Source organism: Larimichthys crocea, chromosome I (genome assembly GCF_000972845.2).
Source record: "Larimichthys crocea isolate SSNF chromosome I, L_crocea_2.0, whole genome shotgun sequence".
In the NCBI taxonomy this organism is placed as follows: Eukaryota; Metazoa; Chordata; class Actinopteri; family Sciaenidae; genus Larimichthys; species Larimichthys crocea.
In genome coordinates this window covers 34,679,389-34,697,538 of record NC_040011.1, presented here as the reverse complement: position 1 = coordinate 34,697,538, position 18,150 = coordinate 34,679,389, and the positions used below count along the sequence as shown (strand labels likewise).

The 18,150-nt window shown below is 41.2% G+C and overlaps 1 protein-coding gene across 2 annotated transcripts in view; it reads right to left on the bottom strand.

Annotated features, from left to right (window-relative positions):
* Nucleotides 1-18,150, bottom strand: part of diaph1 (diaphanous related formin 1) — a 90,517-nt gene that overhangs the window by 8,293 nt on the left and 64,074 nt on the right. For both annotated transcript variants that reach the window (XM_019263910.2, XM_027286694.1), the window contains 9 exons: nucleotides 9,928-10,026; nucleotides 9,705-9,799; nucleotides 9,213-9,314; nucleotides 8,596-8,835; nucleotides 8,082-8,211; nucleotides 7,758-7,882; nucleotides 7,420-7,584; nucleotides 6,760-6,892; nucleotides 2,504-2,593 (listed from right to left, as the gene is read on the bottom strand). In XM_019263910.2, the coding sequence (XP_019119455.2) occupies nucleotides 2,504-2,593; nucleotides 6,760-6,892; nucleotides 7,420-7,584; nucleotides 7,758-7,882; nucleotides 8,082-8,211; nucleotides 8,596-8,835; nucleotides 9,213-9,314; nucleotides 9,705-9,799; nucleotides 9,928-10,026 (1,179 nt within the window). The remainder of the gene's footprint in view (nucleotides 1-2,503; nucleotides 2,594-6,759; nucleotides 6,893-7,419; nucleotides 7,585-7,757; nucleotides 7,883-8,081; nucleotides 8,212-8,595; nucleotides 8,836-9,212; nucleotides 9,315-9,704; nucleotides 9,800-9,927; nucleotides 10,027-18,150) is intronic.

The following is an 18,150-nucleotide window of genomic DNA, read 5'->3' as shown; positions in this document are numbered from 1 at the left end:
CTTTATTTTGAGCCTGCAGACTCATGACGTGACATCTGATCGTTAATACCACCGAACAACTAAAGTTAATTGCAAATTGACTAAATGGAAAGATAATTAGAGTGAGGGACAGTGAGCAACTGGTTTAACTGCCCTCAGGGCTAGTGACATATTATATCACATTCAGTAAGGGAGGCAAATGTATCTACTTTTAATTAAACACAACAGTGATCTTTTTTATCATTACATCCTTGATCTGATCAAGAATATGAATTACTTTTTCCTATAGCTTGATTTTGTGTTACTATACAACAAATTAAGTCAGATTTTTCCTCAAATCAAAATCTCTTCTCTTGCCCTGTATGCACCAAAGTTATCTGTGTGTGTATCTGTGTAAATGTGTAATTTATCTATTAGACATTTTGGTGTTAACACTAAAAATACTCTTTATGCATACATGAGCTGGAAAGAGGAGTGTTTTTAGCTTTCTCATAGAAGCTGCCTGCGGCCACAGTGGTGCCAGATATCATTTGAGCTGGAGTCAGGATGTGTCTCCTCCTACTCCAGCTCCACTAAATTAAGAACTCTGACTCACCCTACCAGTCAAACATGTGCATGCACACACACAAAAACATGGAGACACGCTCCTATTGTGTGGGTGAAGACCTTCAGGCCCTTCCTAGTTTAAGGAGCAAAGTAAGGGTAACTGGAAAAGAGCAGTCTTTAAACATAAGTAAAGAAAACATAAACTCCTAACATTGCTGAGATTGCCTAAAAACCACAGCAAGGCTTCACACCCTCTCCACATCAGTCGTGGAAAACCTTGAACGTTGGCATAACAAAAGTGACAAGACGGAAAAAATAGGAGACAGGGAGGAGGCACTGAGCAGAGATGTGACATACACAGCCACATATTTTCCTTCTCTTTCCTACCACAGACAAGTGTGCGTACTAAGGAGGACTCTCTCTTTCTCTCTCTAGAACACACATGTTAAGGCCAAACAGTACTATGGGAGACTGACTGAGCCCTCAAGTGGGCCCCATTTTTTCCCCTCATACAGTGCTCTTGCTTTTCCCTCCATTTCCTCCTTTCACTGTTGTCTCCCTCAGTTTAGTGGCGATGAGCCTGAGCTGTTTGTGATTAAAGAGAGTTTGCTGCACTTAAGAGATTTTCGCAGCATGACTTGGGCCACTCGGACCACTGAGGACCACTTCTCACAATTCCTATTAAGTTGCTATGCACAATTACAGATAGGAGGCTTTAAAATGCATTTAGTGATTAAAAGAGAGACAGAAGGAAGGAAAGAGAGAGACAGTGCAGTCTACCCTCTGGCTCTGAGTTATTTCACTCTAGAGCACTGCTTCACATCTGGCTTCTATTGTAGGAGGGATTGGGTTGCACACACTCTCCCCCAGCCTCTCTTATGTGTGAATACTCAACCCACACATGAGTGCATATGAACAAACACACACACACACACACACACACACAGTCACACACATGCTCGCTCACACACATTCTCGCACAGTCGCACACATGCTCGCTCACACACACACACACACACACACACACACACACACACGCATAGAGGCTCTCTCAGTTAATGGGCTCTGGACACTTTTACTTGAGTATGTGCTCTCATACAGGACATTAACTCCTGGCTAGTCAAGGAATGGCAAAAACAGCAGTTCAATGTTTTAGTTCCAAGATAAAAAGCTTTCATGTTGAATGGTTCTGATACTATAGACTTTATGACCTAATTCCCTGTAGACATTTACAGTGAACAGGGGTTTCAAAACCTACAATAAAACCTTGAGAAACATGTGTCTACTACTTCCATTCTCAGGGTATGTGCAAGTAGCACATTGGACCAGTCACTGGCTTCTCAACTAGCTATAATGTACAAATCATGCTCAGATGGTGAGCACAGAAACTTTCCCTCTTTAGCAGATAAATGTGGTGTCAAACATCTGCACAATGAAGGTCAAACTTTAACGATTTGTATTGTGTTCATACTTTTGCTAGTTGTTCAAGTATGTTTTGCCTATTGCCCACTCACTGATCCCACTTCCTTAAACTTTCAACCCACACTCTGGTTTATCCTTCTTGGCTCTACATTCAGATTCCTCTTATATTTTCCAGTTCCACAACCACACCCTCACCAGTTGTTACTCTCTTAAGTATTCCGCTGCCCACACCCACCCTTGGCACCCTCTCTCTTCTTCTGCTGTGCCACCCATTGGTGGAATTGTCTTTGCCCCCATGTAACCATGGACAGAAAATCACTACAACCCACAGCCTATGAACAGATGGAACACAAACAAATCTGCTGTTGTATGTTGATAGAAACATACAGACAGAGATGAAGAGGTAGAACAAATTCGCCTCACATGTAACGTGCTTCAGTATAGTACGCATACCACAAATATGTGTGAAAGGAAACATACATCTGTAAATCAAGTGAGACATGACAGTTTTAAACAAGTTTCCTGAAGATTTACTGTTCTGCTTGTGTGTGAGTACCTGCTTGCCGTGGTCCTCTCTTTCTCCTGAAAGCAGCGCCAGACTGCAGCGCCTCCAACAGGCCATCCATGATACCAGTCTCATCACCCTCTGTAAATACAGCATCAAAACATGAAATTAACAATGCATCAACAAACGCTGGATAAAATAATATGTGGAGTGACATTTTAACTTTTATTTATGTCACACAGACCACTCCATTATCAGAACCATGTTATTTTAAATCAATATAACCCTGACATACACGCTCATTTTCTTTCCCACCAACAGGGGAGTGATTAGTGGCTTTTCCACACCCTCTACCTATCGCTGTTTCTCACAGACACACCAACACACGTGGGCAGGCGGCTTATTTACCAGACATGAGGCCACGTTAGTAAGTTAGTTACATTAACCCATATAGGCAGTGACCTAGTTTAGCTACTCTCACTGCTAGGGGCTACACAGTGGACTTTCAGGGATATAACCTCTGACATACAACCACAGCCTTATTAGAAAGACACACCCACTGAGATCAAGCCTCCTGACAAACATTAAAATTGTGCAGAATTAATGAGTAATTGTGGCTAACAGTTAAAATGGGACGGGTGGGAAAGGAACCTTGTATCTGTGTATGTGTACAGGTACAGTACTGTACAGTTTATATGGGTGGCCTCGTTTGTTTACATCCACATTGTCTGCAGAGACTCTGTGTCTGGGGACCTTAAATCATGGAAGGGGGGCCAAACCAAGAGATGGGCGGGGGGGAGGCGGACTATTCAGTGTCATGCTGCTGTGTGTACAAGTGTGTGAGGGATTGTTTCGTAGGCAGGATTCAGTGGCACAGTTTACTGCTCAGACAGATGGTTTTAATTATTTCTATTTGAACCCGAATAAAGACAGAGAGGTCTGGAAAAGGGGCAGTGAGGTTGGGGGTTAAAGGTTTATGTCGTCACCTCCCCAACCCCCAAAGACACACACACACACACACACACACACACACACACACACACACACACACACTATTTAATCCTGCAGTAAAGCCATGAAGCAGATGGCCTGTGGTCTCGCCTGTCACTTCAGAGAAAGTCTCTCTCAACACTTCCCAAGCCTTCCACAGCTCACATACACCCCTCAATGTCCATGTCCTGGAACTGCACATATAGATCAGAATGATGTAGGCCATGTTTTTCTCCTTCCGGGGAAACACATCTGACACATTTCCACTCACACTAATCACATGGTTGGCTAAAACCACTGGTGGAAGCACACAAACCTATTTGTGAATATGTACTGGAGGCAGTAGAGGACCACACAATGACCTGGCTGTATATAAATCAGGCTTATTGTTGACCCAGTTAAAATCTAGAATATCCTAGGGCCAGTGCACTGTATAGCATTATACAGATAGCTCTATGGCGTTTTTTGTGTGAGTGTGGCCAAGGGCAATGCTATCAGATGAAACCATATATGAGGTTTCTTTATTAAAGGGAAGCTTTAATAATACTTGTTGGATTAAGTCACTTGTTGATAATCATGTGGCCATGTTAATGCACATGATTTTCTGGAAGGGGTATTTAGTCAATGATGTTATTATTGGCAATCAATACAAAATCAATACTGAACTGGCCTCAAAAGCTGTGTTGGCAAAGTAAGACTCAACACAAGCAGGAACACACACTCCAAACATACTACAGTGCATGATACAAACAGTATTGCCTTAAGCAGGTAAGAACATAAGACAGATTAATTAGTGTAATAGCATTAGATCATGAGCTCTTAAAGATGTCTCTTTGGATCTAATTTGATCTTTCTCTCTCACACACACACAGACACACACACACACACAGAGGGTGGATAGCATCTTGTGTGGAGCAATAGCACCCCTAATGGATGTTCACACAATAACAGACAAAGGCATGAAAAGAAACATTTACAGAGAAAAAGGCAATGACAACAAAATGAGAAAGAAAAACAGAGAAAAAAGAAAGAAAGACTGTTTAACAGGGTCGGTTACAGAATTTCTGTTTTTCTAATGTGCTATGATCTTGCCCCTATTTCACAGTTGACTGAGGTGAGACATCAGGCTACCGCAGCTTATCCCATCTCATCCCTCTCTCACTCAGTGCTCTCCTCCTCTTGTCCTCTTACCCTCTTTTCTAGGAGACAACAACACAGTCTAATCCCCAGGACAGCATCTGCTGCCCTACTCTCCTCATTCTCTCTCCCTCCCCCACCCTGCGCCCTCACTTGGTCTCTGTGTAGAGTACGGGCACTCCTAGTGGCTGTTCCCATACTAGCATCCATGTGGGTGTGTAAACCACACACGCACACACCCCTGGCCACATACATAAAAAGTCTCACACAACCTTTTACAGACAGTACTGACACCTAGCTGTAGAAATAAGAAGAATAAGTCTAAGTAGTCTGGCATATATGTAAAGATGAGTGTATGACAGCCAGGGATGAGATTTATTACAGTAATAGATAATATTCATCAGATAAAATTAAATCAATGATTGCAGGCTTTACCAATCTGGTGCCATGGAACTTCAATGTTAAAAATGAAACCAAGTAAAGCACTTTATGATTAGGTTATCAAATATGAAATAAATAACAATCTCAAAACAATCTAATAAAACTCCTTACTCTACCATCACATGCTTTTGCACATAGTGAGGCTCTACTGTATGAGCGCCTGTCTGTCTGTCTGTCTGACTCACATAGGAATGACAAGGCCACAAACTGCAAACACACCCTGACCTTCCAGGGTTTAACCAACAACTGGGATATTATGTTTACAGAGAGACAGAAAGTGAGAAAGAGGAACGAACATTCAAAGAATTCATGAGAAAGAGGAACATTCAGAGAGTACAAATACGCTATGAGAGTGTCAGATGCCAAAGGAAAAAAGGGAAATGAGAGCGTATAAAAGTGTAGCTGCTAAATACAACCTTTGTATAATAGCCATCCAGTATGGGGGTCATAACCAAATACGGAACAAAGACCAGGTGTGTGTATGCCATATTTGTGTGTAGTCGTATTTAAATAGGGGGTGTTGAATGACTCCAGGCTACAGGGGCAGTCAAATATGCCACCTGTATGTAAATGATCTCCCCACCCCACTAACGTACATACGCACACACACGCACATCTTTGAAGCACTATTATGTTCAAGTCACGCATACCTCTAGAGACTGAACATGAAATTTGACTACCTTACTTTCTGCCACAAATGTCCGCCCCATGCTTTTAACACAGAGGACAAAATATTCTTACTCGAGCCTCAGTGCTTTCTGTGTCTTTAAGTGCCCCTTTAAATGAACGGCAGACACAGGGGGAGGGAAAGGTGGAAGAAAAAAAGAAAAAGAGGGAGTAATGGAACAAAAGCAAAAAAAGAGAAGAGAGGAGAGGAGAAGCCAGCTGGAACATGGAGCACTAGAAGAAAAGCTCTAAAGACTTTTTGTAAAAGAGGTTCACAAAACAGACACAGATACACATTCCTACACACACAGAGCAGAAACACTTTGGCCAAAACAAGGGTTCTTTAACACATAGCCAAAAGCGTAACACTCACAAGGACAAGACACAGTAATTTTGTAACACACATACAAACAGTGTGCACTGAGGCTGTAGCAAATTTTGACTGTGGAAGAGTCCCAGGAGAACCCGACTAGAGACAGAGAGAGGAGGAATGTACTGAAACTAGGTCACAGTCTGAGAGAAGGGGGGAAAAAGTGCCTATGCATAAATGTGTCTACAAGGCCGGATCTGAGTGTTAACTGTGCGTATATGAGGGTGAGAGTGAGAATGTATGTGTGTTACACAGGACAATATGCTGCTGCTATGCAGCAGTTTTCAAAGTATAATAGCATCTCACAGAAGAGTGGAAACATGTTTTTGGTGATAAAGAGATTTAAACGTTTGTTCAATTCTTTTTTATGGAAGCAAATCCCTGAAAAGAGGTCAAGCGGTTTCTTGTATACATCTCTCCTTGTCCTCACTTTGTGTGGAGCTTATTTGTACTTGCTTACTTCAAAACACAGGTCATCAACATTAGATTAACTCTGGTCTATAAATACTGGTGGTTTGTTCTTTCACACACACAGACACACAAAGACACACAAAGACACACACACACATACAAATATTCCACAGAAGCGTGGACTCTGACTGCCCCCAACTGGAATCTGAGGGAAATACAAACTGATACATGGAGTGTTTCTCTCTGTTTCAGTCACACACACAGGTAAACAGATGTGATTAGCAATTGTGACCTGCGTTGATGTCGAGAAGCTGGCTCTTCTTGAGTTTCTCCTCCTTTTCCTTCTCTGCCTTTTCTCTGGCCAGCTTGGCCCTCTTGGTCTTCTCTTCAGCCTCCTTCCTCTTCTGATTCTCCTTTACCGCTTGCTGGCGTGGGAAGAAAGAGAAAACATCAGAAAATGCATGTATGCACATTGAATTTGAGGGTTTGGTGTGGATAACTTGTGTGTGAAAAGAAAGAAATTCTTAGATAAAAAAATGAAGAAGACAGGCATACAATGGATTGGATGGATATCCGTGTATGTAAATCCAACTTCAAAACCAGTGGATGCCGGTTATCCACAGTAACTGGAAAAACAAGTTACCTCTTACAGGAGCCCTCCCAAACAGCACATTTACAGTTGATGTATAAACTGATAATATAATGAAGTCACTCTCATTCATTATTATGTCAATACAAACAGGTGCACAGCCCTTTCTTCTCCTCCTGGTTTGACATTTTCTTTTCACCTTTCCCTCTTTCATCAACTAATTATTTTCCCCATCTCCATTTGTGTGTATGTCTTTGTCCTGTTTGTGTGCAAATTTGATTTGCGGGTAGTCATTAAAAGGCTGAAATCCACACCCAAGTCCTTTTGAAAGAGATAATTTCATTCCCATGCACAAAAACACACCTGGAACATGTTTTTAAAGGTGTTGAGGTCACCAAAAAATTCCTCTGCAGATATTTTTCTTGGATCAAAGACAAAGTACTCTCCCAGGTCAGCATATTGTTTATCCATATTCTTATGCAATAGATCCAGCTTCTCATGCTGCTCACGTGCGGTAGACACAAAACTGTGGAAACATGGTGTTAAGGAACATAGAAACAAGATCTCTGTGTTTTAACAAGGCATAAAAATGATTTTATGATGACAATATCGATAGTTTGAATTTTTCTAGCAAGTGCTATAGCTGTTTTAGGTAATTGCTGAATAATTCTATTAAATATGTGACTGAATGAAGAGGATATGGACATCTTCTCCACAAACAAGTCCTTGTCACTTTGCGGAGGAGGGAAGGTTTCCAGATCTTTTTCCAAGTTCTTGATCTGACGGCCCATGAGCTCAAGGGCCTTCTGAAGTGTCTCTGCAGAAACTGCAGGGGACAAAGGAGAACCATTAATTATGTAGAACACCTACCATACTGTACATACGTTATAATAAGTTGTTTTTCTTATATGACTGTAATGAGAGCACACTGTATCAATAAGATTAATGTGTAAAGTAATGCAGAACCAGAGGTTGTAATGGATGACATAATGTAGGAATGGAGCTTAGTTACATGTCCTATTTACCTCTGCTGGCCTTTTCAACATGGATAAGCTCATCTGTGAAGCCCATGACGTCAGGATACTGCTCCTGGCACACATCGGCAAGGAAATGGAGCAGTGTCTGCTTCAGATCAGCTGTTTTGGTGTCCCGCAGCTGATTGAAAAAAAAAGGCTTGATTTAAAAAGGGCACACTGAAAGGGCAATCAATGGAAAGTTGTCAATGCTTTGCCCTTTCCTGTTTACAGTAAAGGGCTTTGCAATTATTTGTTTCCAAAATTCCAGAATTTATGCAGTTTTGTCTGTGTGTATCTATTTCCTATTCCACAATATAAGATAGACATATAAAATCTATGTTTTATACTACATTTTTTTGTACTTCCTGCACTAAGAACTGCACTCAACATATTGTAACATATATAAGATTTGATTTTGTGTTTTTTGTCCTTGTGATTACACTGATGGTTGGCTTTACTGTTACTAAGCCCAGTTTTGATTTCATTTTAATTGTATATGTTTAGTGTCTACACCTTATTTTACCTTGCACAGGTATGATATGGAGAAACCAAATGCCTTTCCATTGCGGGAGCCGGAATTCATATAGTTGCCGACGAGAAGGGTGATCTCTAGCAGTTTGGAGAAGGCCTCGCTTTTCCTGAGCTCCTCGCAGGCTGCTGTCACAGACACCACATCTGGCTTGATGTTGTTCAGCTGCTCCTCAAACTGCAGCTTGAACAGGATGGCCTGAAGTCGGGGCATCAGCCGCTTCACACTGGACATCTTGAGAAAGACAAGAAGGTGGATTTTAGGAATTTGAAACCCATTCCTAGTAGTAGTTTTTTTGCCACATAGATTGTGTGTGTGAGTGTGCTGTGAGGGGTAGTGAAGGGGATTTCTTCTATTACACTCATCATCCACAGCTGAACAAAGCAGGCTGTGTTCACCAACATGAGGATTTTCCGTGTCTAACATATTGGTACAGTATGACTATCTCAGTACTCAACATGTCAATGCCTCATTTACAATTACACTGATTTTCTGCTATGTTTGTGGTTAGTCATGTTCAAGTCAGCTGGCAAGTGAAACTATACTGATTTCACAACCACATAATTCTGTTTTTGTTTTTATGTATGTATACTGTATGTGTGTTTTCTCACCACTACTCCAAACTGCTCAGACTCAGCCAGGTCATCATACTCATCCTTCATCTCTGCCAGGACACTCATCTGCTCTGGTGCTGGCAGCTGTTTGATCAGATTCTATGCGGCAATAAGAGGAAAATATACATAAAGCAAGCACAATATTCAATTTTAAAGAGGAATCAACTTACAAAATCTAATAATACATTTACTGTGTGATGAATCTTGAAAATAGTGTGTTCTTTTGTAACTATGTGACACCCATCTACACTGCTGTGTTTGCCAAGTCTCGCTATTAAGAGGTTATGTATCTCAAGAGACCTCCCGTTTATATAAAGGTCATAAATATGTAATATAATGTTAAATAAAATAAAATTTTAAAAATGTCCTGCTGAAGATCACGTCAACCATGGAGAGGCTTGCTATCTCAAGAGTATATGATGACCTCAGTAAATATATATGAACAGATCATAAAAGTTGCAAATAAAGAAACCTATTATACAACTTTACCGAAACCATGGACTCTGTGAGGATCTTCTCATTAACTTCCAGGACTGCGTTCTTGATCTCTTCATAAGGGACACGGAACGATCCCAGGAAAATGGCTGTATGAGCAAACACAATTAAATTCAGTTGATCAGATTTCATTGCTGGTATTTCAATGAAAGTGCTCACTAATTTCATTTAAAGAGCAATTTCATTGGTATGAAAATGTGGGCATGTGTGGACTTACAAAGGTTCTGTGAAATCTTGGAGTCAAGAACCTTCAGCTCCTTCACCTTCTTCTTTTGCGTCTGCTTCTTTTCGTCTCCGCCATCCTGCTCCTTTTTGGCTGGAGAGATGGATAGATAATATTCAGAGATGGAAAGAAGTAAGAGGACATTTTGTTAGCAATCACATTTATAGAAATAATTTTGACAAAAGAGACAGCAGTAAAATCAAGGTTCTGTAATGGAGAGAGATGAGGATATGAGGCGTGGATATAGGGCCTATGTGATAGCTATAAAAACTGACAGATGTGGCACCGCTTTCACTCTCCCAGCTGTATGGTGTCATGGAGGTGTTATGATTATGTTATCAGTGGCCTTGGGGAGGATGAAGTACTATGTAATGGCTGTAACACTGGGGCGGAGATGTCCCTTGTGTTTGTGGGGCTGGTAAAAATGGTTGAATGATTGTTTAGCTCTAAGGCGTAAAGTTTGCAATCCGCTTACACACATGCACACACAGTACATTCTATCACACACACATTTAAGAGAAACACTTCACATTAACGTGTTCTGGCAAGGTCAGGATTATGGCCGTAAGGATGTGTCAGTGAGTGGGTGAATGCACACTGGATGAGAATTAGAAGTGAAAGATGAACAAGCACATGGGTTTGACCACATAACAGCCCACTGTAGATCTAAGGTCATGTCAAAGTGCTGGATGTCACAGCTGTTTCCTTCTTCCTGCCAGAATTAACTAACCACTCATACTAAATTTAACATTCATCTGTAAGTGTAGCACAAACACTGTATGCCATGATTAATACTGGTCGATTAACATTATGTTTGCCACTTAATTAACCGTTGAGTCATTTAACAAGTTATACGCCAAACATTTTTTAGTTACATATTCTCAAATGTGAGGAATGAAATGCCCTTTCAACTGTGTTTCCTGGCATGTCGTATACAAAATAATGAATTCTGGATATTATTCTAATAATTAAAACAATTGTTAGTTGGGAGTCTATTGGAGCAAATCTCCTCCTAGACCTAGGAGTATTTCTAAAGTCTCAAAACCACAATATTAAAACCCCTATGACACTTTATGACCACAACTAACCCCCACCCTTTTGCTGTGTAGCTTTTTTTAGTTTACATCTCTACCACCCATTTTTCATTTCAGTCTCTCTTTCGGTTTTGCCCAAATCTCTATGTGTCTTATCTTTGTAAAGACCAGACAGGAAACAAGAATCACTGTCTGGAAAACAGCCAGCATGAGTGCTAGTACAGCATGTACAGTATGAGTGTGCTGTCTGTCCAACACTTTCTGTCTGAAGCACGGAGACAAACAATACACCCCTGCAGCTTACACTGCCCAGTGATGACCTCATGTAATGACATCAGGACCTAAATTAAGTATTTCACCACAACAGACAAGGCTGGACTGGAACTACTGTGGCCACTGTAAAATAATGACTAGATGAAGTGGAGACAGATCTACTTAACGCTGCTGAAATACCAGTGTTACTAATATTTACTATTAATTGTAAGACAGGTTCTTATTTCATCACTTCCTTAAACTCATTCCATCATATTTTTCCACAATCTGTCCACATTCGACTGTTCTCTCTCTCCTTCAAACAGCAGCACTCTAAGTATTCTCCACTCAGACTCAGAGAGAGCCACTACAGCATAACAGCTCATTCATCCATCAGTCCATCCTTCCATATGTCCAGTCAAACAGTGCTTTGATGTGAGAGGCTATTCAGTCTTACAGTCTGGTAACAAACCCAGGCCTCTTAATGAGCTCCTCCATCTCTCCATTTATAAATACACACACACACACACACACACACACACACACACACACACACTCAACAGTCAGTCAGTGGACGATGGCCTCAATAAGTCCCATTGTTTCACTCAGTCAGCTTTAGCTTTATGAAACTCCTCTCTCAGAACCAGCATCGAGTTGTGCCTAAGGTTTCACTCAAATTAGTATCTTAGTATTTCTGCCATTTGCATTATATAAATATAATCAGCCATGTGTATCACTATCATGACTCAATAACACTATTGTGTGTCGCTAGAGCTAAAGTCCCCTGCTGAGAGCAGGAAACCATAGCAGGAAGTTAACCATTACACACACAGGGTAGGAAAATCCGTCAGGACATCTGAGAGGAAACAACATAAATATCTCAGCACAAACACATAAACACAGCTCGTCACAGCTGGAAGGTTAGGAAGAAACTCAAAGGAAGTGACAAGAATCTACAAGTAAACATCTTAAAGCAGACACAAAAACAGGGAATCTGACAATGATCTAAAACAATCCACTTCTTCAAGACAGTGGCATCTAGAAAACTGGGGAAATATACCTCTAAAAGAGAACAGTGAGCTAAAAAGACATCTAAGAGTGATTATGATTAAATCAGTAAAAGATTAAAACCATTAACACACTTAGAAATATGCACATACAGCCTACAAAGTACAAATGTTACAGATCAAAGTCTTATCTGAGGAGTATATAATCTCAAGGAGTGATTATCCAGTTAGTCTGGGACAAGACTAGTGACGGCATCATGTCAGTAGGTCAGTGTGTGCCTGTGTGCCTGTGTGTATCTCAGAGAGATGGAGACCCGGTCAGGGAACATGCATTTGTGTGTGTGTGCATCCGTACTATAATAGCTACAGTGCTAGCTGAGCTTGAACCAATGAAAACAGGCATAGCTATGTCATCATGGCTGATTCATAAAATGGGGTCTGGTGTGCAGATTGTAAAATGGCTGCTCTGTGGTTTCCACATGCAGAGCTGACTCTTTTCATTTATGAGCCAATGGCACCTCTAGTGGTGGCTATGAAGCACAGCGCCATGTTACACTTAGTCATTGTGGGGGAGGAGAGGAGATGACAGAGGCAGAACGCATCTGTGACTGGACACACACACACACACACACACACACACACACACACACACACACACACACACACACACACAAGCACATATGAACACGTTGGTGGAGTGCTGACATCTTAACATCCACATGTTTTATCATTGCAGCTGTCTTTTTGTTATACCGTAACACAAAGAAGGCTCCTTTTGTGGAAACAAATCACTACCACTTATTCTAACTAACACACATGCATGCACACACACACACACACACACACACACACACACACACACCATCTCTTTTCCTGGAACACCTCCCCCTCGTCTAACCAGCAGCTGCTTGGCATTGAGAGATGATGAGAAAGGGGGGTTGAGTCTCTAAGTGTGTGTGTGTGTGCGCATGAGCTTGTGCATGCAGACACGCATGTGTATGTCATGAAAGAAAAAACTAAATTCTTCCATCTCTAACTTCTGTTTTTAATTATGTGGAAAGAGAGAAAAAAACAGAGCGATGGAGAGGAGGCAAAGTAGGGGGGCACAGAATCAGGAGCCAAGTCATGCAGAGGTCTCTGTCAATATGTAACTAAATGTGTGTGTGTGTGAGACTGTCTATCTGCACAAAGAGGAGTCTGTTTATCAGTCAGCAGACCTGAGTGTGTCCTTCACCCCCCCCACCTCTTTCCTATTCCCTTCCTCTTTCGTTCCCTCACTCCTTAAAAGGAGAAAATGTGTGGTGGAGAAGGTGATGGGTAGCCAGGCTTGCAGAAAGAAAAACATGGAAAAAAAAAGACAGATGGAAAAAGAAAGAAAAAAGAACACAAAGAGAGAGAAAAAATGTATAGCACATTTTCAATCCTAGACATCTCTGGACTACAGCCTCAACTCAAAGAATAGTTTAAGACCTTTCACAGAAAGCATAGCCTCTTTTCTTTTCTATCATTTCTCTGTTCTTTCATGTGGTCCATTCATCCTCGCATCACCACTCCCTGCTTGTGGAGGACTGCAGTTTATTTTTAACCCACTAAAAGCTTTCAGATGATGTGCCCTATTGTATATCTGTGCCCCACATGTGTTTTTCATGGGCCCTCTGGTGGTAAGATAGGAGAAAAGCATAACATTAACTTTATGTAACTTCAAACTAAGTTTTTTTCCATTCAGCATTCCAGGGCTGGAGACTGTCTAAACTGGAACAGAGGAGAGGGTTTTTAGTTTCAACATCAATATCTATGGGGTGAGCAGTTCTTTGGAAAAAGCTGCTGAGGTTGCCCAACAGAAAGAACCACACAGAGACACAAACAAATCTTTTGCCAACTTTTAACGTCAAAGACTAAATACATTTCAGGGAAACTTAATAAGAACATGTTCTGTTTATAGTTTTTAGAAAGTTTACTTTATGAATGCTAAAGCATTTGTACAAAAAAATGTAATGAAACTAAAAAGAAAGAAAAGAGAAAGGGTCTGGGAGTTCTTTGTCTAAAGTAAACAGAAGGCTAAAACTATGGCTGACAGAAGGACAGCTGTTGCCTTGGTCGCTTTAAACTTTAAATGTCCAACATTCTGTCACTCTCTATATAGCTGTGTGTGTGTGTGTGCCCGTGTGTTACAATGAAACCAAGTTTGACAGAAGAAGAATAAAGGGGGTTTCCACGGTAACCTGGAGTCTGAAAGAGCCCCTTCATCCTGTTTTTCACTGTGAAAGGAAATGAGGAGAAGAAAAAAAAAATCCTGACTGTGTGTGTGTGTGTGTGTGTCTGTGTGTGTGTCTGTGATTGTGTGAAAAGGACCAGATGGCAGGGTGGGGCAGTGAGGAGGGGGGACGGGGGCAGGATGTGGGAGGGCCAGGGTGCAGGGGGAGGGCTTGTGGGAGGGGCTAAGGCTGTGCTCACTTGCGCACCCCTGGTGCATGAACAGTGTAACTACAGGTTAAATTATCTGCCCTGAACTGAAGTTGGATATTATAGGACTAAATTTATTTCAGAAACATAATAATAGCCAGTATTTATGGCTAAAAACATCTAGAGACATAATAATAGCCAGTATTTATGGCTAAAAACATCTAGAGAATATAATTTTTTTATTTTATCATCTGCTGATTAGACTTGGCCTGCTAACTCTAACTAAAACACTTTAAACAAAGACTAAAATACACCACACTTCTGAAAAGTTATTTTCCAAGAGATTTCAAATTGATTGATGATTAATCTTCAGTTTAGGACAAAATCTGTCATAATGTATTGTTACATATATGTAATGTACTACAATTTGCTTATTTTGTGGCCCTACATAACATACAATTACACTTGTTTAATTACTTGTACATATATATATTATTATTAAATTAAAAATTAACCAAACAGCTCTCAGTGTTTGGAGTAGGTAAGCAAGTGTTAAGTAATATAAGATGTGATGCTGCCAAAATTTTAGAAAAAAATCAGTTTTAACATAAATATAGGTGCTCTTAGAAATAAAAACAGAACTTGAAATATAATAACATAAAAATATTAGACCATGCTTGCATTCTGAATTGACTATTGTGTCTATATTTGAATGACTGCCAAGTTGAAAATACTTTAAACTGAAAGAGCTCTTATAATTATCCACCATAGACCTACAATGTTAGCACCTTCAAAAAGGAGATGTTCTATATTTGCCTTGGAATAGACAAAGAAAATCTAAAAATCACACTTGAGGATATGTTTTACATTACTGTCTATTAAAAAAGTATTGTAGTGTGTATAGAGTTACATTTTTTATTTAAATGTATTACCTACAGGAGGCACAAAGTGTGGGTTTCTTCATTGAGGTTACTGTTTATGTATGGAGTCACAGTGCCCTCCATTGGTAAACGTGGTGTACTGCTGTTAGATGGCATAAGGCAGGCAACCCCCTACACCTGGATACACCGTTTATTACCTTTACACTTCATCTCACTCACCATTCAAGGTGTGTGTGACTGAAAGAAGTAAAAAAAGCTTAAAGAAATAACATACTAATTGAGTATGTGTATGTGCAGGGGAGACAAAAGGAGGGAGACAGAGGTGGAAAGAGTGTGTATAAGTGTTTGGCTGTGTGTGTGTGTGCCAGTTGTTCTCTCAGGGCCATTCTGACCTCGCTCTGCTCTTCTGACCATGAAGGTCTTCAGCGATGACGCACACACGGCATGTAACGGCATCACTGATGAGACACACACACACACACACACACAGTATGCTGCCTGCATTGCTGATAAGGTGCATTACAGTCAACACACCGACACAGCACTACCTTGAACTCGAATTCGCACTTGCTGAAACCACACAAACAACCCATAAATCCCTATAGCAAATAACAGAGGACACAGACAGACCCCCCTGCCACACATCCACATACACACACAAGGAGAGGTGAGCTGCTATGGTGTGCTTATTAAATCAGTCCTATATCAGCCAGTCTCCTTGGGACAGCAGAAAAGATTTACTACAGCAATTACACTGGCTAATTACAAGGAGGAAAGATAGAGGGAGTGAGGGAGAGCTACAGAGTGTAAAGGAGAGAAGGAAATCAAATCAAAAGGAGCAAGAGCAAATGAAGGAGTGAAAACTGAGACGATGTGCGGGCAAATAAAAAGGGAGAGATAGAGAGAAGTTGGTTTAAAGGAGGATGTGACCTTGGTCCAGTCACAACACCTGAGGCTTGAATGGGGTACATGGGGACAGAAAAACACAATGCTTCAATGTTAAAACTCACAAACCGTGTGTGTGTGCGTGCGTGCGTGTGTGTATGTGTGTGCATGCGTCTGTGTGTTTGACTGACTAACTGAATGACTCACTGAGTATATGTAAGTAGTTTTTCTGTGGTACTCTGGCAGTCTAACGTAGTGCTTTGGTGTTTGTTATTCACAGTGTGAATGTCCTTGACGCTGCACTGGCCTTCACAGCACAGTGCTCCCTCTAGGGGGAGGAGAGTGAATTACATCATTGAACAGGCTTGCTCACTGTTATGCTGGGTATCAATCAACCCTGATCCTTACTCCTAGTGGTATGGAAGGCATGCAGTGACATTTGCAGACTCTCACATACTTATAATAAGGTCTGACAGTCTCTCATATTTCAATATAGGCTGTACGGGTAGCAATTAAGAACTGCTAATAACTTGATACTTTATGATTCCCATCAGGGAAATACAGTTCATACCATCTAACTCCACTCAACTCTGGGGGTTTACAAATTCTTCCTCATGGGCACTTCATCCTGTCAGATGCTTGGACTCAAGCTGTGCAGCTGAATGTTACTCACACTATTGCCTGCCAAATGTACTGACATTTCCCTGCTTGTGAACCGCACTGTCCATCCTGACCGCTTCTATGACAAATGCACAACCATGCAGAAAGTCTCATTTACATGAGCACAGAGGTAGAAATGAAAACTTCTAAATTGGGTTTCTATCTCAATTAAAAAGTTAGATGAACTGTAACACACATATACCCCATGAGGCACATTTTGCCCTGGGCAAAAAGGATTAGGTGCTGCAGTCCTGCCCTCCTCAAATATTCATTATTACCTTATGGAAAGATAGCAGGCAGACAGTGAGTGGGAGCAAAGACAAAAAAAAAAGAGAGTAAGTGATAGAGAGGCACTTTATGAATACAAGCAGTTCTGACTTATGCAAAGCAAAATAGATGAAAGGAGGACAGAGAAAAATGGAGGTCTACATGGTGTCATGCCATTGAGGACAGTTAAAAGCTCGTCACAGGGTTGGAGCACACACTCATCCGCTGCTAATCCCTCAGTTTCTGTCCTCTTGTCTCCAACCATCCATCCCTTCACTCATCTTTATCTCTGCTTCAGTGATGAGGACAAAGGAAAGCACTCACTCATTTGCTCCCTCCTTCCCCAGTTCCCTCTTCCCCTCCTTTTTCCTTCTCTTGGTCTCTTCAGGCAAGGCTCGCAGGCCTGATTAGCAATTGTGACTTGACCGCATGGTGGAAAGATTGGCAAGCACGCACAAACACACACGGGAGTATGTACACACACATATGTATACGCATACACATGTACGTGGCAAGGAGGAGGACAAGGGCAAGTTTTGCTAGGTCTAATTACCCCTTGAGCAAGGCCCACAGACAACGAGGGGGCTGGAGAGAAGGGAGTTATGCCTTTTCTAATGTCAGCCATCGCTCGCAGGACACACACATGAAAAAGTGTGTCTGACTGGAGGCAAAAATATTGGGCTGTTTTCTGGAGCTCGTCACTACACACTTTTTTTTTTTCAGCCAACATGTTAATACGACCAAGCCAAGAAAACTAGTACGGAGAAGGGGGGAAAAAAGGAAAAGAGAGATATGTTGAGGGCAATGCTGGAAGAGAGGATAAAGGGG